Raw genomic sequence first — 27662 nt, forward strand, 5'->3', positions numbered from 1 at the left:
TTGCTTCCCTGGCTACTGGCTAGTATGTGGGTCATCGTTCACAGCGGTATGGCGGGCGAAGATATGTTCAGGTCGAAGTTTGTGTTTTATTTCTTTATCTGTGTTACGTCAATGATTCAAAATGTCAATAGCAAGGATTGTAACGTGCACAACATCACCGTACAACCTGATTTCGATCTCCAGAAAGTGAGTTGACAAACTTTATATACTCAAAAAAAGAAAAGAAGAAAAGAAGTTGTTGGGGTTTTTTTTTGTGTGTTTTTTGGGGGGGGGGGGGGGGGGGGGGGGGGGGGCGTTTCTGAGTTAAAAACTTTATTTAAATCCAGGGTCATAGCTAGCTTGGTTGCAAGGGGGAGTTGCCACATGTAACAACATGAAAAGCTGCCCTTTTTAGTTTGCAAGCATGTGCTTTTTTTGTCCAGCTGGTGAAAAACATATAGGCTACACCGTTCCTTTTCTTTTTTACAACAGTCCTACTTATTTTGTTCTGAGCGAAAGTGCATACTGCAGTTATGTATTAAGAGTCTGGCCCCTAGCCAGGGGGGATACAGATTTATGGTGGCCGTTATGGACGAGTGACTGTTGTATACACAAATGTTCAGTTCACATGACATACTTGATCATGTTGTTTTCTTCAGTATGCCGGAACATGGTATGAGATGAAGTGGTTGGCAACTGTTTACATTCCACCAAATCAGCTTTACCAAGACTACCGACACATCTACACGTATGCTGGTCGTGGCGAGAACGTTACTGTTGACATTGCAGGGAGGTATGACACCTATATATGAGATAACGTAACCCAAACATTCTATAACATAAATAAAATATCTATGGACTATGGAACACACACACACACACACACGCACACAAACACACGCACACACACACACACACACATGTACAGAGAGAGAGAGAGAGAGAGAGAGAGAGAGAGAGAGAGAGAGAGAGAGAGAGAGAGAGAGAGAGACAGACAGACAGACAGACAGAGAGAGAGAGAGAGAGAGAAGAGAGAGAGAGAGAGAGAGAGAGAGAGACAGACAGACAGACAGAGAGAGAGAGAGAGAGAGAGAGAGAGAGAGAGAGAGAGAGAGAGAGAGAACATAAAACTGTATATCTAAATGTATATTATAAAATTATACAAGGCCATTTATTAAAATCGATTAAAACGTCATTTAAAAGCATACTATCACGGATTTAAGGACCTTATTTCTCTAAAAATGGATAATAACTAAAAATTACATTAATTGTTAGAAACCAAATCTAGCTATTGTATCACCTCAAATGAACCATGATGGAGTGAAATCCATGTCAACCCTCTTGGCAATTTTAGTTTTTGAATTATGGACCATTGCCATAATCCAATTATTTTTACAAAATGTCATTAATAAATGGAGTATGGTATTTATGAACATGGTTGAATAAAGTACATTTAGGGACAAATCGAATTATTTTTGTTCAGGTAATACTTTGTTAGACCATTATATAGGTCAGTGGTCTGTGACAATATGCCTTTAATCGATAATGAAACGATTTAATTTTCTATCAACTATTACATTTGTGACGGAACATGCTCTTATCTTTTCGCCTGTGGCGATGTTAATTGTTTTAGAGGGCCGTGTGGAGCTTGGTTACGTAATACCCCCGCGCGACGGTGGTAGGGCTGCGTCCCAATATGCACTTAGACCAGCTGTGGAGGCCATGTGGCCAGTAGTTACGTAGTACCTCCGGTAGTGCGGTTTACGACCGGGGTATTTCTAGAGAACTGGTGACAGTAAGTCTGGCCATCTAAGAAAATATACCGTCTCTGGGAGTTGTGGAACTATCACATGATAGGTGAGGTACCGCGTTGTGTCCCCAGGCGATATTCGCTGTCTTTGGACTAGTCTGGGATTTTTAAAATAAATAGCTAGGATTTTAGATATATCGAGGAGAAACATTGGAAGGCTCCCGGGGAACGTTTATCCGACTGGACTGGTACATATATTTTTCTGCTCTGTTGTATAACCTTGATGTGATTGATGTGACTTTAAATATTTTAGTACTGTATTATACTAATATTCTTTAGACAGGTCTCCGGTAATCTGACGAAGTAAATTGTAGGCTTCACTGTTCTAATATATTTATACGAGTATTTGGTAAGATAAAGCTTAGCCGGTCATCCTAGAGGACCTAGGTAAACTGTAGGTTATTGTCTTTATTGTGATATGTACCAGTATTAATTCTGTATTACAAGGTTACTGACTGAGTATTTAAAGGTTAATTAAAAATTAACCAGATAGGAATAGAGTTGTAATTCCTTTATTAATTAAGTTCCCCTGGAAGCGTTTCTCAATTATCACACGTGTGTGTGTTGTATCACGGTGAAGTGATTAGAATATTGTGTAAACTAGACACCTAGTGATTAAATAATTAAGTGATTAGCTCTGGGTTGTTATTATATTGTTGTTGTTAATTAACTACTGCGGCAAGTACATTTGTCAGCGTTAGAGTTAATACAGATTCCAAAGTGTATTGTGTTTTGTTGTGTTTTCTAGTGAACTAAACATGCTACATATATATATTTATATATAGATCTTATCTCTGATATACCTAGAGCCGAGCCACTCGGGTATTAGACTGCCCGATACAGAGAGATCAAATAGATATACAGTTAGGAGAGATATTTGGATAATAGTGTTTTATTCAGTTACGGGTATTATAGGATCCCCGTGACAACATTGAACATGATAGTGAGACGACGAAATAAAACAATTGTATTTTGAGTTACAAATCGTCTTTCACAATGTTGTTCTCATGAAGATAGAGATGAGAAAATAACAATGAATGAATGAATGTTTAACGACACCCCAGCACAAAAATACACATCGGCCATTGGGTGTCACAAATGGTAAGTAGGCTATATGAAAATATTATTTATATATATATTTATGTAAAACCGCAGTGTAAGGAGCTGTGGGGAAAAGTATAATACAATATATAAAATCGAGGTAAGTAAACCTTAAAACTTTGTATAGAAGTCAAAATGTTTTAAAAACTTTACAATTAATTCTGGATGGAATTTAAAGGGACATTCCTGAGTTTGCTGCAATTTTTAATATGTTATCGACTAACAGACACTTTTTAACGATTGTAATTACATATTAAATATATTTTTCTGCATAAAATATTAGTGGCTGTATATTAAACGTGTTTCTGATCGTTGTAATATTTGTACTAGGTTAAATTTCATTTTATTTCCTAAAATATAGTTTTTTCGTAAGTACGAAATTATTTGAAGACAAAATCCAGTTTGGGCTTCTTTCAAATATTAAGACGACCAGAAACACATTGAATATACAGACACTGATATTCTAAACCAGAAAATTATTTAATATATAAGTTTAATCGTAGAAATATTTTACTAGTCGGAAACATCTTACAATGCAGCAAACTCAGGATGTCCCTTTAACAAGTCTGTTAGTCGATAGCATCTTAAAAATTGTAGCAAACTCAGGAATGTCCCTTTAAGCGACCACTGTAAATTCTATAAACAGTTTTTTTTATGTTAAACAACAGTGACAAGGTGCAGCAGATAAGCAATTTTCACACCTTCACGGATACTAGTGCCCATTCAGTCTGACAACTCCACAGTGTATCAATTAAAGGGACACACCCTAGTTACGGCTAGTTGTTAACCATTACGGCGTTGTTTTTCGCTATTAAACCCATTTTTTTTCACAAATAAAATTGCACTTTACTTACCGTTTATTATTTAGAATATACATTTCCATTCACCTGAAGTGTTTTTTGGTAATCCTGGTAATCCTGGGGTTTTTAATATCACAAAATGCATTTTTCGTATTTCTTAAAAACAGGCGCACGTTTGAGAAAAAAACGTTGAGCAGACAAGGTCTAATCTATTTTTAGACGGGATATTTCCATTTCAATGTCACAGACGTTGGTATACCACGTGACCGTTATCATTTTGGTTCGGTTTGTTTTCTCGTGCACGGTTCGCGCATTCAACATCCGATTTGTTGTTGTTCATTTGTGAGATTTTTCTTCACAGTTCATGAACATTTTCAGTAACAATAAAGTTCAGACAAGTAAGTGTCTCAATACAAAACGTTACAAATCCTTAAAACCAATAATTTTGCTACGTCTTACGATATCTGGAGAGGGGATACAGCCAGCACAGAACAGTTGGAATATGTCCAGGAGAGGTGAAAAGAACGCACCCCAAGTCTGTGCGCACTCTGTGAAATTTGTCGTGACGTAGGTATTGTTGTGCTTCGAGCGACATCTACCGGTGACATCAGAATACTAACTTTCAAAATTATTTCAAGCAATTGCGACATGGGGATTCCCATGGTATTTATCGATATAAAACCTGCTTTTTCACTCCATTTGATAAAAACGTGATCTAAGTGTGTTACAGGTTTGTAGATTAACCAAATTATAATTTATTTTCGCTGGATGGAACTAGGGTGTGCGGCTTTAAGAAACTGTGACTGTGGAACGCATTCAATTGCATCTGGGTAATCTAAGCTTGGCCGTGGTAGATTAATCTGTTAGGACAATACTCTGCATGGAGTAGTTATTACACGAAATGAGAAGACAAACTTGTGAAAGAATGCATTTTAAACTGTTAAATTAGTGCTGTTCAATTACATTTCATTATTTTTAAAGAAGGCGACATGTGGAAAGGTGATTAAAAAACAACTATAGAGCACATATCCATCAATTAGCAGGACAGACGGTATCACCATTCCAACTAACGGGTGCTCCAATTTCATGTACTGTAAAGCATGGAGACACGAAAGTGAGCTTGTGAAAATAATATATTTGAATGCACATGAATCCTTAATCTGTTCCAGGGCTTTAATAATTGCCCAGGTTTCAGCAGTAAAGATCGATGCTGAATCGGGCAATCTCATGGAAATTATTGCGTCTGATGGGAAAACTGTAGCACAAACCACACAATTTCTACCCCGTGATCCGTCTGTGTAAACAGGAATGTAATCACAATACCTCTCTTGGATTTCCATGAAATGTTGTTTATAAATAACTGCATCAATGCGATCCTTTTTTAGATGCACAAGATCGAATACAATTTTTGGTGGTTTGATACACCAAGGTGGCAAAATAAAATATGATGGCGTTTCCAAAATGTCTTTTAAATCAATGTTGGATACTGATAAAAACTGCCTAAAGGGACATTCCTGAGTTTGCTGCACGTTTTAAGATGTTATCGACTAACAGAAACTTTTTAACGATTGTAAAACATATCAAATATATTTTTCTACATAAAATATTAGTGGCTGTATATTAAACGTGTTTCTGATCGTTCTAATATTTGTACTAGGTTAAATTTCACGTACGAAATTGTTTGAAGACAAAATCCAGTTTGGGCTTCTTACAAATATTAAGATGACCAGAAACACATTGAATATGCAGACACTGATATTCTAAACCAGAAAATATATTTAATATGTAAGTTTAATCGTAGAAATATTTTATTAGTCGGAAACATCTTACAATGCAGCAAACTCGGGAATGTTCCTTTAAAGAAGGACCCTCCCCTTCAGTGTGTACACTGACTGTGCGCCACATTTTGGTGGAGTGTGATCATCTCAAGCCGACGAGAAATGATATATTTGGTAACAGAAATGTTTTGGAATCGTTTAAATTCCATCCAATGTTAATTGTAAAGTTTTTAAAACACTTTGACTTCTATACAAAATTTTAAGATATACTTAACTTGATTTTATATATTGTATTATACTCCCAGTTCCTTACACTGTGGTTTTACATAAATATATATAAATAATATGTTCATATACTTACCATTTGTGACACCCAATAGCCGATATGTATTTTTGTGCTGGGGTGTCGTTAAACAAACATTCATTCATTCATTCATGCCCGGTAAGTTCGCGTTTGAACCTCTCGAGAGTCCTGTTTCGCTCTTTGATTGCATCTTTGCATGTCTCATTGAACCATGGTTTATTGAAACGCTTCGGTACTGCCGAAGTCTTAGGAATAGTTTCCTCTGCAATATCTTTCAAGATGGAGGTGAACAAAGACATGGGATGATCGGCACCAGTCATGGCAGTTTGTTGCAGTCGAGTGCTGCATAGATGCGGAAATTGATCCCAGTTTGTCTCCGTCAACTTCCATCTCTGAACCCTTCAGTTCATAACAAATGCATGCATTAAATCTTTATTTTAATTCCATAGGGGCGGGATGCAGTTCATTAGTAAAGCGCCTGCATGGTGCGCTGTCGGTCTGGGATCATTACTGGCGATGAACCAATTGGGCTATTTCTCGTTCCAGCCAGTGCACCACGTCTAGTGTATCAAAGGACGTGGTATGTGCTATCCTGTCTTTGGGATGGTGCATATAAAAGATTCCTTGCTACTAATGGAAAAATGTAGCGGGTTTGCTCTCTGAGACTCTGTCAAAATACGAAATGTACGACATATAATAGCCGATGATTAAAAAATCAATGTGCTCTAGTGGTGTGGTTATACAAAACAAACTTTACCTTTATTTCCATAGATATTTTGATTATGTTAGAGAACGTTATATAGTAGGGATCTAAATTTTTGATATATGTAAATACACGTTAAGTGGCAATAAATGTGTCATGTATGACGAGAGTATGAGCAAAATATTGTGGAAATATATCAAATTTACCGATATAATTTTGAATTGTATTCATGTATACTAATCTGTGTCAAGTGCCTTGGGAAAACATCACATACTTTGATTGCACTGAAAAAATTATATTATATGATAAAATAGTTTATTTCTTTGTTTGTAGAGATCCAGCTAATATTAACAAGTGTTTTTATAACACAGCACGTTTGATGGAGACAGACGATGATGCAAAAATGGTGTTTGCTACGGTCAAAGGTACGTTCATATATCATTACAAAATAAAAATGCGTCTCTCATACGGGTCATCGGGGGTTGGAGAGAGGTACACGTAGCCCTTTAAAATCATTCAGACAAAAACGAACCACTCTAGGACATTCTTAAAGCGATGCTATTCTATCCTTTCATCTTGTAAGCAAAAAGGATAAGTCAAATAGTTATATGGATTACAGAACATATAGAATGTTTTTATTTTTTTTTTGTGAATTGCCACTATTTAAAAAATTTCATTACAGTATTTATTTTAAATGATGAAAGGGGGCTTGAACGCCGAAGGCGCCAGGCGCCGTCTATTTTTAGACATTAGGTCATGGTGTGGTGCAATACGCTATTGTTCTATAAATAAGTACGCGTCAGTGGCTGGGTCAGATCAGGTCACGCTGTAGTAAAACCAGGTCACTGTTGTAGTGTATGCACTTTACTGTTTTTGCCAGCGTACTGGTTTAAATCAACTAATACAGCGTTTGTTTAACAAATAATAACGCTTTGGTGTTACATTGCCAAGATAATAATGAGTGAGATATACTGAGCGATCTGTGCAAATGAAGTTGTAATGCAAACATTATATGGGGAAACAGGGTCACATTTCTAAGCTGACGTCTGGTACGTACAGCTTGGTCGCGTGCAGGCAGGTGTGTAAACAAAATGTATTGTAAACTATGTACCGGCTGAATCGAGGTCACGGGTTCTTGCATTTGTTTTTTTTTTGTATCACAGTATTGTCATTGGTTTGGCTTATAATAAGGCCAACGTACCTCTTTAGTCAACTGTGCCACAAACGGAAAGTCCACATGTGAGATGGATATCACTGTTGTGAAGTGTTTGCAAGGTCATCCGTAGACATAAGCAAAACGTATTGTAAGCTATTAAGTGTATCTAATATAAATATGATCAAGCCTTCGTTTTTATTTCATTTAATCCAAAACCATGCCCACTGAAAGGTGGAAGGAGTATTTGTCAGAGATTTATTATAATTCAAAACATCCAGCTTCCTTTTCGGGAGTAAATAAACTGTATCGCATTGTGAAAAAGAAAGGTAAATTTGACATTAGCTTTGACCATATCAAGCAGTGGCTAGCTTCCCAAGACGCTTACTCGCTTCAGCGATCGTTGCGCTACAAATTCAAAAGAAACAGACTCGTGGCGACTGGATTGAATTCCCGATGGGATGTTGACTTAGCTGATGTGTCTAATCTTTCTTCGGATAATAATAGTGTGAAATTCCTGTTAGTAGTACCAAGGCCTGTTGAGAGTCATGACCTATTTTTCGTGACCTTGACCTTGATGACGTCACGGCCTTGTCACGTGACCTTGTCCTTACTGACCCGGCCCTGACCTACTTAGACCGGCCCCTAACCTACTTAGTCTAGTCCTGACCTATTTAGCCCGACCCCGATCCGTCGTACTTAGCAACGCCCGTGCTATCCTGTCTGTGGGAAGTGTAGGATCCCTTGCTACTAATGGGAAAGTGTGGAGGGTTTCCTCTCTAAAACTGTCAAAAGTATGTTTGACATCCAATAGCTGATGATTCATAAATCAAGGTGCTCTAGTGGTGCCGTTAAACAAAACCACTTCTAAGGACTCGGCCCGACGCGAGGTAGTGTGTTTAATTTTAGCGCACTGAATGTTGAATGGTTATAACTGCTTACATCCGGGAAGCGGTGGTATCCTATTTTATTGTTGGTGGCAATACTCTTAGGAACTAGAAGTTACATTCTTAAAGACGTAAAATAAGAAATGATTTAAATAGGTGTAAAATAGAATTCTCGTCCCACTATGTCTCCCGCGCTAGCGCATTCACAAGATTATTAAACTATTTTAACATACCCAAAGAACGCACTTCGCCGCTCGCATATATGTATAAGTGGTTTAAATGACAAGCTTTGTTTACATGTGTGAAGTAGCCAACTGCGAACGAGTTCGCGTCCAGTGATTTTGATTGGATGAAAAGTTCATTTGCATAAATCCGAGATGGCTGACAAATTCACGTATTTTGCCATATTTGCTCTCGGGCGACATATTTGAGTGATTTAAAGTTCTAGGGCGGGGTTATTTATCACACTGATGCATTTGAAGGACATTTGAATATGATTGGATGACATCATTGGATGATTCCGGCAGTTTCTAGAGGCTACATGTATTATCTGACCTTCCATGTTGTACATGTGCTAATGCTATAGTTCACCAATGTTGCCTAGGTGTAACATTGTCCTACTCAAAAGCCATGTCAAGTTCATCGAGTTCATCAGTGAAATCTGGTTTCTGCGAGTTGGTACAGCATGTACCACGGCATACTCTGCACACAGCAGTGCAAGGCAGATCATATTTTCGGCAAGTGCACTTTCTTGTACTACAGTCTTCTTTACAACTGCAGCAGATGATATCCAGTAGTTCTGATGGCCCTGCAGGCTGGTCAGTCTGAATTGGTAGATATCGTCCATCTAACACGTGCCATCCCCAATCTTCTGGCTTCATGTCAGTAGCTGTCCCTTTCCACTCCATCATCTGATAGTATACACGTAAACTATGGAACCTGACAGCTGCTGAGGTTGGTGGTAGATTCCGTGGTTCCACATAAGATGTACTCTTAGCAACCTTATCACAAAATCGCTTGTATCGTACCTTATTCCTGCATATCTCCAGCTATACGTGACCACTGACCATACGGTTTTTGCTTTCATCTGATCCAGGTGACTGTCGTCCAAAATGAAGGCTAACAAAGGGGTGTTTTGTTTCAATATACGTTTTCCAGTTCTATTCATCACAGCAGGTGATACGAGCATTTTCATCATGTTCAGATATTCATTGTTAGACTGTAAAAATTGACGTTTCTGTCCTGCTCCGACGTGAATACATCCGTCCAGCAACCCTTGAACGATCTCCACCAAGGCCAACATTTGTTCTTCATTCATATCATTCAGTAATCCTAGAGTCATATGGTAATCGTGAATATTCGTCATCAGTTTTAAATAATTGTAATGTTTTAGAACATATTCAGCCATGTTTCAAAACCAAAAAGGCTGCGGCTTTACCTGCAGTGTCACCGTCACTGGTCCTGTGATAAATGAAGCTGGATTGCCATCTGCATCCTGTATATAGATGTACACGATCTGCACATCTTCCAGTCTCAGGGGTACGTAATGATAGTTTGGAAACACAAAAGATTTTTCCTTTTTATTCCATATCAAACAGATGCGTCTCAGCAAGGGCTCCTTTCTTTCTCCAACGTGTGAGCTGTAGCAGATGTTGGAACACACGTAAATGTCACGACAGTCTGATTTTCTCGAAACTTCCCAGTTCTGAATGGTGATTTCGGTGGCTGCTACCACCCACTTTTTTCCGAGATGTAGTCTGTCATATAGATTGACTCTAAAAGACCAGTGTGTGTTGTCAGGAAAGTAAGACGTGCTGTCTGTACTTCAAATGGTAATGTACTTATCCATGGTGCTTATTTGTTTTGATCTTGGGATTTGGCAGCAAATACCCCAAGCTACTGCTGAGTAGTGCTGTCCACAAGTTAGAATTACCTCGATCGAGAGATAAGTTGATGATACACGTAATCACCACCACGTATATGATGATGATTTGAGAGAAAAATACCGTTTCCAATTTGGCCACACGTTTACCAAAAAATGTCCAGGTATCACCCGAATGACTTCTTGTGTCTCTACAATTTCTTCCATGATAATGAAAAGTCAAACATGTGCTGAGGTCTTTTATACTGTCTGATATCGAACAACGTCTGCTTCTTGAATCAACGAATTGTACTTCTTAGGCCAGTGAAGCCATTTGACCAACACTTCTTTCTGTTTGTTACGAGTTCTCCTTTTCACAATGTCTTGGATACGGTACAGTTGATCAGGATTCTCAGTCACCTTTTGAAGTACAGCTGCATAGAATGTCCATTCGATGGCATCACCACCCCAGTCCTTTAATTTGTACAAGTCTTTACCTTGAGACCAGTACCTTTTCTCAATGGTAAATATTTCGCCAGACCATTTCTCTTGGTATTCCTGATCAAAGGTGCCCCGAAGATGACTGACTCTTACTTTATCACCTATGTTAAATGTAAACTTCTTTTTGTAGATTGCCTTTTTAGGTTTGATCAGGTACTGAGACAGACGGACCTCTTCTTCGTTCGTTTGGTTGACACTGGCTGGTGTTTGACCTAACATTCGATGCTTGGTGTGGTTATAGCTATAGACGGCTTTCTCTAGAACATCCGTGTACTTGTAAGTAAAGTTTTTTTAACATGTAGCGATAGAGACGCATTTTGATGGTTTTAATGACCCGTTCGGCATAAGTTGCTTTGGTTTCATTTAGAGCAAACAGCTGCGTTATGCCATATGATTTCAGCAATGCTTTGACCTTATGGTTCTTGTATTCTGACCCTGAATCGGACTGAAACAGTTTGGGTTTTCTGGACTCTCATTTCCAGAATTCTGTCAAAGCATCTACCACGTCGTTTCCCGTTTTCGACTTGAGTACCTGGAGAACAGGTCAATGATCATCATGAGGTATGTCACCCCGTCATTGTATTTAGCCAAACTGACCATATCCATTAGATCGGATTGCCAGTGACTGTCTAACCCTTCCACAACATAGGTATTACGTGGAAACTTTCGCCTCACTTGATGTGTCATGGTATAGGTCTCTTGACCTTTCAACCATCAGTTAATATGTGTCAGAGGAATTTAAAATTTACCCTCTGCTTTAACAGCTTGATACAGTTTACTAGGACCTGCATAACTCCCAGGATGTTTTACATCGTAGTAAATAGACTCTAGGCACCTTTCCCACCGAGACATGGTTCTCAACTGACATACGTGTAACAAAGTCATGCTATTTATAAATAACAGAAGGATACAACACAAAATTGACAAGGCCGTGACGTCATCAAGGTCAAGGTCACGGAAAGTAGGTCATGACTCTCAACAGGCCTTGGTACTACTCCTGTTGATCGCTGTCAATGTATTTACAGAATACCTGTGGGTTGAACCATTAAAAAACAAAACACCCGAATCTGTGATTACAGGACTGAAAAACATATTTTCCACTGCACCTCTACCTGAGATCATAAGATCTGATAAAGGGCGTGAATTCAATAACAATAACGTGAAATCTTATTTGAAAAGCAAAGGTATAACATACTACGTCACTCAAAATGAAACCAAAGCTTCCTATGCTGAGCGAGTCATACGAACTCTTAAAGTTGCTATGTACAGATATTTTACTTACAAACAGACTTATCATTACCTGGATATTCTCCAAGATGTAGTAGATGGTTATAATCATAGACCACACAGGTCATTAAACCAACGATCCCCTTCAGATATAGATGAGGGAAATGAAGCTACTGTGTGGAAAGAACAGTACATTGATCCTTTGAAAACAAAGTCAAAACAAAGTGGACTGAAGAAATATTTATCATTAAGAGGAGATACTATAGAGATGGGTTTCCCATCTACCAGTTGGAAGATTACGCAGGCGATTCCATTCAAGGTACTTTCTATGAAAATGAGTTACAACAAGTTTTCAAAACAAATGATAGCATTTGGAAGGTGTTTGTCAAGTGGATGGGCTATCCTAAAAAGTTCAACAGTTGGATTCCAGAAACAGATATCCAACATATATAAATAACACTAACTACTTCGATCGAATTCAGTTTGAAGTCAAACATCATGGGGTTCACATCGTGTTCAGATTGTGAGAAAATGTTTTCGAGGAGGGATGCCATGCTGACTAGTCATCCACCACCACCACCACTACACCACCACCACCACCACCACCACCACCACCACCACCACCACCACCAGGAATGCAAGTACAGCAGGTACCATATGAAGAACAGTTTTACTTTACTATACCTTCCAATGTCGTTTTTGTGGGCCCTAGTGGCCGTGGGAAGACGATGTTTATGTACCATGTACTTTGGAAAGGATTCATCAAGCCAGTACCTAACAACATAATATGGTGCAACAACGAGTGGCAACCCCTTTATGGTGCTATTCGCGAGACCATGCCCGAAGTCCAGTTTGTGAGAGGTATTCCTTACAACCTTCAAGACGACAATGTCTTTGATGCACACAACAACAATGTATTAGTTCTGGAAGATCACATGACCGAGGCCAAGGATGACAAACGTATCTCTCAACTGTTTACAAGAACCTCACATCACAAGAATGTCATTAATTTTCTACTGTTACAAAACCTGTTTCCAAGAGGCACGTGACATTGCTCTGAACTCTCATTACGTGACTCTGTTTAATTCGCCTGTAGATAGACAACAGGTGAACTTGTTTGCGAGGAGAATTTATCCCAACAATGCTGTCCGTTTTATGTCAGTCTATGAGGCAGCTGTTCAAAGACCTTATCGAAATCTGACTATTGATTTACGACCTTCAACCGCCGAGAAGAAGAGATTGAAACCCAATGTTTTAGATACTAATGACAGTGTTTCTCAACAAGCTATAAAAGAACCATCAATTCAGGAATCACGTCAGTTGAATGTTATGACCCAGCCAGAGAAGATCACACACGACAAGGAGGTTACTTTAAACGGTTGTAAGGAAATTGATGATAGTGATTCTGTAGTCATTAATATTAACATGCCTTCGTGCGATGAGTGTGGTCTTATGTTTGAAAATAATCATGACCTCCAACGACACGTCAGAACTTGGTGTCCCGAAAATGGGGGCGAACCTTTAAGAAAACGAGCAAAACTGGATGAAGAACCTAACAAAGGTGATGTAACCAGTGAAGAAATTAAAGAACGTGAGGTGAAAGGAATACAAAGTCTGTGGAAACGTACAATGGAGATGTGTCAGGATGAGATTATGAATAAGAAAAAAGAATATGAAGAAAAAGGAAAGTCAGACTCATTTTGCACAAAGCACAGATGGTGAATCCAGATACAGACCCAGAGATACTCTCAACTAAGATAAAAAGTGTGGATGAAACCCATTGTAAAAGACATACTATCGCATATGGATATTTCCGAGATTGAGGATTTAGATAGTGAGCAAGATGAAAAAAGTGATGATGATACAGACACTGAATAAATAGTTTTGTGTATATTCATATGTAAGATACTGTCGGGAATTTCTCTCTATCCTTGACAAGCATCATACTATTAGCATGTTTAAGAAATAAAATTGTAATACTCAAGCATTTCTCTTGTTATATATTAATTTATTAAAGGTAAATAAAACAAACAACAACAACAAAAAAAGGCATTGAAGAAGTTAAGTTTATTACAAGATCAAACATTTTGTACAAAATCTGTTTTATTAAGAATAGACAATATTAAAACCCCCAGTTAACATGTATATACATGAAAAAACATTATAAGGTATAAAGTGGTTCTTATATACAATACCAATAGTATTTACAGGAGGTTTATAACCTAATTTTGAATTATATGCCTAGTACGGTAGTGTCCATGAGCTAGAGTATGAATTCCATCTTCAAGGACATAACGTTTGTCATTGTATGGAGATAAACTTATCTTGTTGGTGGCTACACTGTACAGCTGATGATTGACACTCTGAATATTATTCATGTTATGTCTCAGTTGGGAATGTTCAAACAGACATTTCTTATACAAGTTGTGCCTCAGACTCTTTTTGATCACAGTTTTGCTAACACCTTTAGCTGGTTTTTTCTCTTTCCCCTCATACAAGACTGAATACATTTTCGGTCTAAGACCTACAAACTCTTCCATGACAGATCCCGCGAGCTCGTCCTTCATTTTACCTAAAACTTTGACATTGAGAATAGAGAATAGAGGATGAGAGGGCATGTAGTTGCTTGTGTCAAACAAGTCGGCATGTTTATGAAAATCAGAATAGACATCTTCTGTTTCTATCTCATAACACAGTGAATCTGTGTCTGCGTCTGTGAACAAAAGCTGAACTTTATTTTCATACTTTGCTTTCATAAAATCATAGTGAAATTCATACATAACAATTTTAGACATGTCTAGAATTGAAAAGCCGGCATAGATAGGTTGGTTGAGAAAGATAGTGGCTTTCTTGAGGTGAACTGCAGCCAAATCGGGGTTGAAGATTTTAAACCCTTCAAATGTAGTTTAGCGCAGAGTTTCTTTAAACGTTTCTTGGAATTGATAAGCTCCACATTCACGTGTCACCTCCCATCTTGAGCACGGCATCCCATCCTACACCGGGTAAAGTAAAATAATGAGCACTATCCAGATGATAATAATCCAAGCGCATGCTCCTAAAATTTTCAAATACATCTGCCAAGAGAAGAACGTCTGTTTTAATGTACAAATCATGGTACTCTCCCATGGATTTCAAATTAAACGTTGTCCACACCTGATGGGCATGTTCATAATCTTCAGAAATATCACTATCAGTGAGAATATTATAAAACTCAGCTTGAGTAGGGAGATGAGACATGTTAAATTTAGATGCATCGTCCATAAGGTCATAAGGATATACCCCTTTTCTCAGAAGTAAGCTGATTTCCTGCTCATTTAAAAATTCTTTTGTGAGTTGAGTGAATTTAACACTGCCTTCAGCTTTCAAGTTAGTAACTAATGTCTCAAGTGATGCATTTAAAAACTGAAGCGAGTCGATGAATCGTAAACTACCAACAGAGAACGATATGTATTTTTCCATGTTGTTGGCAAGACAGCGAAGTTTTTGTTCCACAGATTTATCCAAGTGCTTCATGATCAGGTGACTGTCATATCCCTTAAGGTTGTGAAACACAACAGGAATGAAGAACTCGTTAAGATTACTATGTTTTCCCTTGTTCCTCCTAAACTGGTACTGTAGATTGCATTTACTATGTGCAGGACCCCTATAAACTCCAGTCAAATGATCATGATCACGAACTCGGTCTGATCCTAACTTGGCTTGACAAATATGACACGTACTAGCCGCTCTAAATGTTCTCTCATCCTCCACTGTCAATTTCATTGGCTTCACGATTTTTAAGATTTCGCCAATATTTCTACTTTCTTCTAATAGATGATCAATGAAAATATTAATAGCATCTTGTCCCCTGTACACAACCGCAGGTTTGTAATATGATGGGTCTGAGCTAAGAACTTTGTAACAAAAGCCAGATGGTTCGTGTTTTTGATATTGTGTAGTGTGAGAGGAATGGGGATTATTTACACACCCAGAAAGTTTCTGAGTGACTGACTCTAAGTCCGCATAAATTATGAATGGAACCGTATGCTGATTCTGAACACTTTTAAATTTAAGCCATTTTTTTTTTCCTCTGTAGGCAGCTTGATTTTTTGAAGTCCATGGGGAGTACAATAAGGTTTGTGATTCTCCAACAAATCTTTTCTGCTAAAACCATGAAGACATCGTCTACAGTAGTAATTTGCACATTTATGTCTTGTTCTATCACCCATTAGCCTACTGAAATGTTTTATGAGACAGAAATGTCTCTTTTCCCCTCGACTCAAGAGTAGTAAATCTATTTCTTGTGAAAACACACAACTGCTGATGTGTAAGGGAAAAGTGCCATCTTTGTCATCATACCCAAAGACATTTATAGACATGTCATTTTGTTTTTCGAATTTCGATAGTTGTGATAAGGGAATTGGCATGTCAATTCCATGTAAATTTAGTTCTGCTTCATAAGGTTGATATTTGTTTACCCTGTTGGCATGATGCTTGAACGACACTGGGTGAAGAGCTGCTAAAATAGACCAAATAAAACATTTTTGATCTTTGTTCATATTGAGTATGGCTTTTTTGTCTGCAAGGATTTTATGGAGAGGAATGTAGCTACTCCCAGTCAGTGGAGTATACTCGGTAGTATTCACCTCTATATGCATGATGTGGTCAATAGCCCACCCACTGCCTTCAGCCTGAAATTCTTGTGAGGCGGAGTATAATTTTTGAAAGGCCTCAGCCATCTGTTCATTTATTTCTGAAATATTAGTTGTCAGAAAATTAGTACTTCTTAGTACTGGTTCGGCCAAAATAGTGTCATTATTTTCGTCATACTTAATGAATTTAATTTTCAGTGTAAGAAACCACTTCATACATTTTTTCTCCATTAAATAATCTTGTAATATGGAAAAGATACGTGTCTGTTCATCACTTAAAAACTGTAAAATGTCTACATCATTTCCTTCGTTGGGAGTCATTGTAGTTGTAGAGACTGATCCTTCTAATGCTTCTGTCCGTCCATGGCCGACCTGGCTTCTTCTTTCTTCGTAACGCTGTCGGCGGCGTACACAGCTGTCGCACTAGTTGACCTGGATACTATAAAACCGCTCGTCCAATGGTCTGTGACACTGTTTACATTCACGACCTTTTGTTGAACAGCCCTCGCAAAACTGTTTGCTAGGTAACATACATTTAACGTGTCCACACCAAATACACTTTGCTAGCCGAGCTGGTACATCACTAGGGTCGAAGTTGTTGTTGAGATTGTTACCGAGAGGCCGTAGGCACTGTCGTTTGGCCTGTTGGTTGGCTTCTGACGATATCCGTTTTAGTGTACATCGATGACTGTTATAGTTATCCAGACGGGTAAATGAATGTCCACATTTAACACACTGGAATCGTTCATTCCCATGGACTGTACGGGTGTGACCTGGTTAAGCCTAGCCAACTGGTGTACACACAGCCAATGTTATGGTGCACTCTAGTCGATTCAGGTGGTCGCTTTTGAAGTTATACCAGATTTACCCACATTTAAACTAATGATTAGAGAGAGGTATACATGACATCTTTTTAAATAACTATTTTTAAAGTCATATTAATATAACAGAATAACAGACAAGAGCAGCCACTGTGAGATTCAGTTGTTCAGTGTAAACCAGAACCAGCGTGACCTGATTAGACCCATCTTTTGAATAATAATAAATCTCTGACAAATAATCCTTACCTCTTCACTACATATAATCTTAAAAACAAACGCTGCATTAGTTGATTTAAACCAGTACGCTGGCAAAAACAGTAAAGTGCATACACTACAACAGTGACCAGGTTTTCGGCCGATAGCGTGTATTTACTACAGCGTGACCTGATCTGACCTAGCCACTGACGCGTACTTATTTATAGAACAATAGCGTATTGCACCACACCATGACCTAATGTCTAAAAAGCCCCTTTTCATCATCATCAAAATAGGTATTCAGTGTTTCTGCCAGAAATATATTTTTCGGTATGGTGCTATGGAATTGAATGCAACGACAATCAACAGGGGGTATGGAAAATAGAAAGAAAATGGGTTAAGTTTAGGGTTAGGGTTAAGAAAATCATACATTAATGATAAGAGTAATTATTTTACCAAAAAGTTAACTTTAAAAAAAAAAATGTATAAAAAATATCTGGGTATGGCACCCTATCCGTGTTACCCTCTGGCAGAAACCCTGGTATTGTGTTGACTTGCTAAACCTCAACCACATCCACCCTTGCCTTATCGCAGAACGCTATTCTTACTGGGTGGTGAAGACGGACTACACGAGTTACGCAGTGGTTTACGGATGTTACAGCGTAACCAGTGACGGGGCATGCAATGGAACCAGATCGTGGATTTGGAGTCGGACGAAAACCTTATCACAAGATAAAATGGCCATTGCGGAAACGGTTATATCCGAGACACTCTGTGTAAACCAGTCGTTGTATCTCAGTACACAACACAACAACGGTAAGACATTTAATAATATCATACACATGTACACACACACACACACACACACACACACACACGCGCACACACACATAGATACATATACATATACATATAATATATATATATATATATATATATATATATATATATATATATATATATAACGTTTGTATCTTGGGTTAAGGCTCAAACAAAAAACGAGATATACCAAGTAACCATCCAGTTGCATGAAGTTTGAGCCTGGTTTTTCATTTGAATATTTGAGTCCATATTTTCAACTATGCTTTGAGTCCGAATTCATGACATAGCATTTGACCTGTTTTTGCTTCTTTTTTTATATAAAGTACAAATAAAATAATAAGAATAGATGTAAGTGGAATTATCCTGGACGTGTGCTAACGCCTACTACGATTAGAGACTGTAGGTACCATGTCAATAGCGGATATCCAAAAATATTTTAGAGGGGATCTCAATTCAATTTTCAAAACTAAACGTGCACGTAAGCGGGATCGACCGCGTAGATTGTAGGCCCCATACACGTGGTTGAGTGAAAGAGCATCCTTTTTATGGATGCCTCGATAGCTCAGAGCGCATCGTGGTTAGTCTCGCAATTTGCGGGCGATTTGGTGCCACAGGTTCGAGTCCCAGCAATCTGTGAGGCCAGAAATGATTTATTTATCCCCTGTGCCAGTGCGTTAATATCTATGTATGCAACAGTCAACCTCGACATACATACAATATATAGATATTCATACACCAATACATACATACATACACACACACACACACACACACACACACACAGATATATATATATATATATATATATATATATATATATATATATATATATAAATATATATATATATATATTTGTCCGAATTCATGACATAGCAATAAAATAATAAGAATAGATATAACTGGAATTATCCTGGACGTGTGCTAACGCCTACTACGATTAGACACTGTAGGTACCATGTCAATAGCGGATCCAAAAATATTTTAGAGGGGATCTAAATTCAATTTTAAAAACTAAAATGGCTCTGGTTGATGATATTAAAATTTAAATTCAGAACAAGGTGGGTCTATCATTTTTAGTTCGTTGTCTTTACGTTTACAGTGTTTGTCTCAACCATGAGTAGATTACTAGTAGTAGATTACTATAATCACAGTCGTGTTTGTCGTGTTGTAAACCATCTCTGTTCGGTTTTCGTCTGAAACTAATAAAGATGCATGCCGAATATCAAACAAGGGATTTTTGGAAGACATATTTTAAAAGGAATGAATGAGTGGTCATTGGCATGGCCTGTTCTAGACATAACTCTCTGACGAAGTCAGAGGTTGTGCCCACGACAGCTGTGCTTGAATAGTTTCTTATCTTATGGATAATTATATTGATCATATACACACTGACTCGAATCTACAGTTCAAAGCAACCATCTACCTATAAATAAAAGACCGTCAAAACACCCTTTTACATAATATAATTATGTCATGTAAAAGCTATCTGCTCATGACATGATGGTCGTGGGCTGTAGATATTTTGGATTTCCTCCATACACTTGACAGTATGCTAAAAGGAAATTATTATAACTGTAAATTGTTTGTTGTCCGAAATTCTAATTTAATCTGACAAATAAATTAACAAATAATTATATTAATTTTCAGGATGCCCACCTGAAATAGGTAAGTGAATTTATTTATATAGTTAGAGTGTGACATTCGTCTAACAAACATAAAACACAATATTTTGGATTAAATCTCTATCTATCTCTCTCTCTCTCTCTCTCTCTCTCTCTCTCTCTCTCTCTCTCTCTCTCTCTCTCTCTCTCTCTCTCTCTCTCTCTCTCTCTCTCTCTCTCTCTCTCTCTCTCTCTCTCTCTCTCTCTCTCTCTCTCTCCTCCCCCCCTCTCTCACGGTAGTGGATTAAGCCTCACATGTGTACTTTCGCACATCCACTCATTACAAAGCTCACTCATCTTCCTCGGTAGATTAGAGAGGGCGACCGACATTAAACGTGTGATATCAGATTATTACGTACATGTTTTGCACCCATATTTATTCGACGGCGAAGAACTTCCAACTGTTGATGTATATGTGACGTAGATATTTCAGTTTAGTTTCGAAGTGGCTATAAAATTCAACTTTGATATTCTTGCATTAATTATGCGAGGATTTTGTGTAGATTTGGTCAGTTTTGGCCGGCCACTATATTCAGTACTTAGTTGCATAAACATTTCTGAGGCCAGTTATTCAAATGTTAGTTAGCTTAACCCTAATCCAGGGTTAGCCAGTTATTCAAATGTTAGTTAGCTTAACCCTAATCCAGGGTTAGCCAGTTATTCATATGTTAAGTTAGCTTAGCCAGTGGTTAACAGAAAGTTTCAAAACCAAGTTCTGGATCAGTGCAATTAATAATTAAAAGTGTAATGTTGAAACGTGGTTTAGAACAAGAATAGAAGGTATCCACACATAATCAAAAATAAAGTTTATTTTGTATTGCTGCAAAAATAATTAAAAGGAAAATATGAAACTAATCCAGGGTTAATTAAACTATACTTTGAACAACTTGTCCCTGGTATTTGATCGTTTTATACCGGCCTCGGTGGCGTCGTGGCAGGCCATCGGTCTACAGGCTGGTAGGTACTGGGTTCGGATCCCAGTCGAGGCATGGCATTTTTAATCCAGATACCGACTCCAAACCCTGAGTGAGTGCTCCGGAAGGCTCAATGGGTAGGTGTAAACCACTTGCACCGACCAGTGATCCATAACTGGTTCAACAAAGGCCATGGTTTGTGCTATCCTGCCTGTGGGAAGCGCAAATAAAAGATCCCTTGCTGCCTGTCGTAAAAGAGTAGCCTATGTGGCGACAGCGGGTTTCCTCTCAAAATCTGTGTGGTCCTTAACCATATGTCTGACGCCATATAACCGTAAATAAAATGTGTTGAGTGCGTCGTTAAATAAAACATTTCTTTCTTTCTTTTCTTGATCGTTTTATACCGGCCTCGGTGGCGTCGTGGCCTGCCATCGGTCTACAGGCTGGTAGGTACTGGGTTCGGATCCCAGTCGAGGCATGGCATTTTTAATCCAGATACCGACTCCAAACCCTGAGTGAGTGCTCCGGAAGGCTCAATGGGTAGGTGTAAACCACTTGCACCGACCAGTGATCCATAACTGGTTCAACAAAGGCCATGGTTTGTGCTATGCTGCCTGTGGGAAGCGCAAATAAAAGATCCCTTGCTGCCTGTCGTAAAAGAGTAGCCTATGTGGCGACAGCGGGTTTCCTCTAAAAAGAATCTGTGTGGTCCTTAACCATATGTCTGACGCCATATAACCGTAAATAAAATGTGTTGAGTGCGTCGTTAAATAAAACACTTCTTTCTTTCTTTCTTTGATCGTTTTATAGATATTTGATTCTCAACGTTCCTTTTAGATGAATGTGTACAAGGGAAAGACAACTGCCACCTCAACGCCACATGTTCTAACACACTTGGATCGTTCACGTGCTCGTGCAAGAAAGGTTACAGCGGCAATGGAGTCGAGTGTACTGGTAAGCTAGTATTGTTGTTTGTTGGGTTTTTTGTTGTTTTGTTGTTTTGTTGGTTTTTAATTGTTTCACCCCAGAAAAATAAGTAAGGTCAATGTTGGGGCTTTGAATCATTGTTGTACATTGTATTATTGTATATACATTTATAAACAGTACATAATTAAAGCTATACACTCAAGAGTATATAACGCATTTATTAAATAATATTTGTATACATATGCATGCGCGAGTGTGTGTAGTAAAACCAACTTAAATAAGTAAGCTAGTATTGTTGTCGATATCAAGATTATTTTTTTCTATGGAAGAGAGGCGAGGGTAAGGAACACCAACGAATATCAATATTAGATTTGTTTTAGTTTTTAATCAAATACGCAAATACACTTGAATTGATGTATTAGTTTAAAACACTGTTAAATAGATTCATATGTACCCCCCCCCCCCACACACACACACATACATACAAACACACACACACACACACACACACACACACACATATACATACAAACACACACACACACACACACACATACACACATATACATACAAACACACACACACACATATACATACAAACACACACACACACACACATACACATATACATACAAACACACACACACACACATACATACAAACACACATACAAACACACACACACACACACACACACACACACATATATACATACAAACACACACACACACACACACACACACAGTTTTTAGTCTGACTAAAGTTGTTTTTACTTTTATACTCTTCAAAAAAAAAGTAGGGGAACTCTAATAAGAATTTACAATTGCCAAAATTGTAAGGTATATTAACTGTGGGGAATGGTTATATGATAATAGTGAATTAATTGGGCAAACATTACAACCGGTAGTTCGGTATTACAGTAGGATTTATGACCACCAAAGATCTTAAAGGACGATTGGGGTCAAAAGTGAAATTTGAAAGTTGACGTTTTTTTATCAGTAAATCACAAATTCAAACAATAAAAATGACTAAAAATAAAACAATAACAACTGTATGATCAACAGAATGAAAAAGATTGACAAAAATAATTTTCAACAGTGATTAATCGACCTGTCTGGAAATTGTCAAAATCGAGAATGACACCCCACGCACGTGTACGGGACAACTGTGTGATGCACGTGCACACTATGGAATGTGTTTCAATGTGTTGATAAACAGACCTGAACGTTCTTTACTACGATGTCTGTGGTCAAAACGTATGTTCGGTCTAATAGTTGATATTAACATTAAGATTTCAGGTGCCTCTACTTCTTTGAAGAGTATAGTTTTTATTTCTAATTTGACTAAAAGTTGTTTTTATTTCTAGTTTGACTAAAGTTTTTATTTTTTTATTTCTAGTTTGACTAAAGTTTTTAATTTTTTTATTTCTAGTTTGACTAAAGTTGTTTTTACTTCTAGTTTCAGCTGCAAACACTGACGCTGTGTCGAGAAGATGGCTGCTGTTATGTCTTGTGTTTGTCCTTGTCGGTCTCCCCGCTCCGTAGTAAAACGGACACAGCGAGAACATTACATCTAAAACAATTCACGACTGCCATTTGTAATCAAAAATATATAGTAGTTTCTTATTCTATTTATTTATAGTGTGTATACCACAAAATCAAATACTGCAGGCGACAATAGTTACATACTCGTCTAAAACTGCTTCACGCATATTGTAAATAAACCCTGACTTTCATAGAAAACAAATTTGAGGCAATAAGCTGCATGTTTCAGATATAACGAGAAGCCTACTTGACTAATCTAGTGTCTCCCAAAAATTGTCGCTTTAATTTTAGTAGGGCAAGCACAATAGTAGCTGGTACAATGATGCTAGTCCATAATAAATTACAGACATTTACTGGCCAGATGAACCAACATTTTATATGTGTGTAGCTAGGACATTGATACTAATTCAAATTAAATTATAGGACTTAACTGGACACATGAACCAACATGTTATATGTTTGTCTGTAGCTGTTACATTGATACTAGTCCAACTTAATTTACAGTAATGTACTGGGCAGATAAACAGATATTTTATGACAACAACTCCTGTCCCATATCTCACCAATGACAGACATGGTTCACTTCGAACTTTGACCTGGTGAGATGCTAGTTGGTATACTACTACCTATAATAGTACTATCAATGATGTCTGTGTGTAGATATTATCATTTTAACAAATGTTTGTTAAAGTTTGTTTTATTTAACGACACCACTAGAGCACATTGATGTATTAATCATTGGCTATTGGATGTCAAACATGATAATTGTAACATAGTCTTAGAGAAGAAACTCGCTACATTTTTCATTAGTAGCAAGGGATCTTTTATATGCACCATCCCAGACAGGATAGCACATACCACGACTTTTGATATACCAGTCGTGGTGCACCGGCTACAAAGAGAAATAGCCTAATGAAACCACCAACGGGGATCGATCATAGACCGACCGCTTTACCACTGGGCTACGTCCCGCTCCACCCCCACCCCAAGACAGGATAGCACATACCACGGGTTTTGATATACCAGTCGTAGTGCACCGGCTAGAAAGAGAAATAGCCCAATGGACCCACCAACGGGGATCGATCCTAGACCGACCGCTTTACCACTGGGCTACATCCCGCCCCAAATGTTTGTAACCAGAAGTATATATTTTGTTATGCATATTGATTGTTTTAGTGTACACGAGATTATTTGTAATTGCATACCTGTAATCCTAACCCGTACATGTATAAGTACATAACAGGACACATAACCGATTGTCTATTCGTAAATATTCTGGGATGCAAAACACTGCTCTTGCATCCCCCAGGCAGAGCCCGGAAGGTTGATTTGTGTAAAAAGTGCCCCAACTGCGGACGTCATGCTTCGATGGGGCACTCTCAACATCATAAAAATTAACTGTTGCCAAGTCTGGACCATGGTTTTCTTACATTACTAAAAATCCTATTTTTGTCAATATCTGTATAATTCAATTCAATTCATTGCATATTACCAAACAAGCTGGTGTCTGCAAACATAAAAAAATAAATAAAAAAAATACAACATCTAGAACAACAACAATTAATATTAATAACAATATTAATGTTCATGCCAGACGAAGAAACAAAGTTTGTACTATATTTGTAGGAATAAAGTATATTATAAAAATAAATGGTTAAAGTACTTGGAAATAATTAAATTAAATTACTGCCCCACTGATAGCTGGAACAAGAACTTTACGTTTAGAAATACAGCCGTCAATAAATGTTAATACATGCACAACAAATATGGTATCATCGCAAATAATATTGCAAATGATGCATGTTTATTTGGTATAAAACATACATTTTAATAATACAAAGTCATTGGACATTGGGTTTAAGAATCCCGCAACCAACACTACTATAATATGACACTATATTTTATTATCCACATAGTTCAAGATATTCAGGGAAATATATACCAGTATGACCCACGTGTGTCATGATGATTTCACGTGCACAACGAATGAAGTAATTTGTAATTTCTCCAGCGTAAACACTTTCAGAAAATGACGTCATTTTGTGGTCTCTTTTTAGTTACGTTGGAAACGTTTTGACATGGTTCTAGCTTGTTATTCATGAAAATAATATTTGGAATAATGTGGATAATAAAGAAATTATTACACTCGCGTGTGAATCGTACGGATTTTACGAAACTCTTATAAGGATTCATGCATTAGCCTCGCTCTTGCTCGGGTAATACAATAATCCTGACACTCGTTTCGTAAAATCAGTATGACACACAAGCTCGTATAATAATCTCTATATACTATAGAGGCATTTTTACAGTCAGTTGGCCACAGACCACAACTATTTACGCTGTTTCTATAACACGGCGGTATCGGCTGTAACACTTTTATTAATATCAGTAGGCCCATTGTTTGTTGTATGTACCTTTGCCTGCCCGAGGCAACATATTTTGAAAAGGACAACCCTTATTGTACTGTTCTTTCTCCCAGAATATTGGTTTAAACACACCAAGGGCGGCGTAGACCACTTTTCAAAGAGATACGGCATGGCCATATCACTTTTTTGTTCATATTTGTTGTATCTGTGAAAATGTTCTTCACAGGTGAATTTGAAAGGAGAGTCTGGCAACCCCGAGCCGTTCCACTATTTTTACACTGCGCCGCCCCTGCACACACACACACTTGCATTGGCCGGAATTGCCACAGAAACGTCTGACATGTCAACAAGTTGCACATGTTTGCAAACAACATGCTCTCCCCTGTCAACTTCAGCCAAATAGTTGCCACGTCAAAGCTGTCTGTCATGAAATAATCAGTCAAACAACAGACTACTTGCGCGAACATATTCCCGGATAACTGTGATCTGTGGCCAATTTCAGTCTTTAGAATAAAATGCCACTATTCTAACAATAGTGCCCTTCAATGTTTTCATCCATTCTTATCACTCCAGTGTCCGACTCCCATAATTTGTGGATGCAGTTCCCATACTGCCGTCATAATTTTTAATGTACGTGAAAATTAAATTTCCGTTACATTCATTACAATATCACATTAACATCAGTACATACATATATAAGTAAACAAAACAACTCACAGGTTTGGGAAAAAATCATGGTTTTATTTTGAAAGTGGAATACGCAAATGCATTCCCTGCATTCATTGAATGCACACAATGAATTTAAAACACAAATTAATAACCATGTATTCATATACAAACTATACTATTATTACTACAAAACTACAACTACATACATGCATTTCTTAAACATAGGTATAAAGGGTGGGACAGTGGGAGAAAAGTAAAATTCGCTTTTAATAACTAACGTCTGCGCTCAATGAAAATTCAAATTAAAGTGGCTCTGCTTGAAACCCGCAGAGGTTTCAAACCAAACTTCCATCCGATTGGTTGGGGCATCCCAAACAATCCACTGATTGGCGAGACCAATCATCTGATCCCATCAGGGAATCCCCAATTATTTCCACTCTCTTGCGTCAATGCAAAATATGATACGGCGTCAATAATTTGTATCTTTGCCATAATAATTACGAGCAGACATAGCTTCATTAAAAAAATATCCCTTTACAATTTTAAAAGGTTCCCCAATGCAAACGTTCCCTCTCAGCAATGTATATGCTACGCGCACTGCCATTGGTCAGTCAATGTTGGCACTCGCACAGCTGGCTAAAAATATACAAGGGAAACCCAACTATATGCTACGCGCACTGCCAATGGTCAGTTGACGTTAGCTGACTCGCACAGAAATATAGAAATGTTTTTTGTTTTTTTAAACAAGTGCCGGAACTGTGTGTTGCTGGAATAAATCTAGATGCTTTTATTATCTCCCTTGAGCCGTCTGCTACATAACTTTGTTGTCAAAATGAATGACATTTCAGATGATAATTTTGATTCTTGGTTATCAGATATTAATTTTGATTGAATAGCAACACAAAATGACCGATTTGATAAAGTAAGTGATATGGATGTTAACAATTTTTTACAAGAACAGAAAAATGAAAATACAAAAATGAAAACAGAAAGAGACTTGAAAGTGTT

General features: G+C 37.8%; 1 protein-coding gene across 1 annotated transcript; it reads left to right on the top strand.

Moving 5' to 3' along the window:
* LOC121371164 (retinol-binding protein 4-like) lies at positions 1-24062 on the top strand. Its single transcript, XM_041496845.1, has 7 exons — positions 1-186; positions 639-772; positions 6809-6900; positions 18346-18567; positions 20221-20238; positions 21986-22102; positions 23534-24062. Exons 1-7 carry the CDS (start codon positions 25-27, stop codon positions 23617-23619), a joined length of 831 nt encoding a protein of 276 aa, XP_041352779.1. The 5' UTR covers positions 1-24; the 3' UTR covers positions 23620-24062.
* Positions 24063-27662: the final 3600 nt, after the last annotated feature.

The sequence above is a fragment of the Gigantopelta aegis genome, chromosome 4, assembly GCF_016097555.1.
Source record: "Gigantopelta aegis isolate Gae_Host chromosome 4, Gae_host_genome, whole genome shotgun sequence".
In the NCBI taxonomy this organism is placed as follows: Eukaryota; Metazoa; Mollusca; class Gastropoda; order Neomphalida; family Peltospiridae; genus Gigantopelta; species Gigantopelta aegis.

What these genes read in the sequence shown, in the direction of transcription:
- LOC121371164 (XM_041496845.1), top strand. Translation starts at nt 25, where the DNA reads ATGTGGGTCATCGTTCACAGCGGTATGGCGGGCGAAGATATGTTCAGG. An exon ending in CTGATTTCGATCTCCAGAAA is followed by an intron (nt 187 to 638) that starts GTGAGTTGACAA and finishes TGTTTTCTTCAG; the next exon opens with TATGCCGGAACATGGTATGA. An exon ending in ACTGTTGACATTGCAGGGAG is followed by an intron (nt 773 to 6,808) that starts GTATGACACCTA and finishes CTTTGTTTGTAG; the next exon opens with AGATCCAGCTAATATTAACA.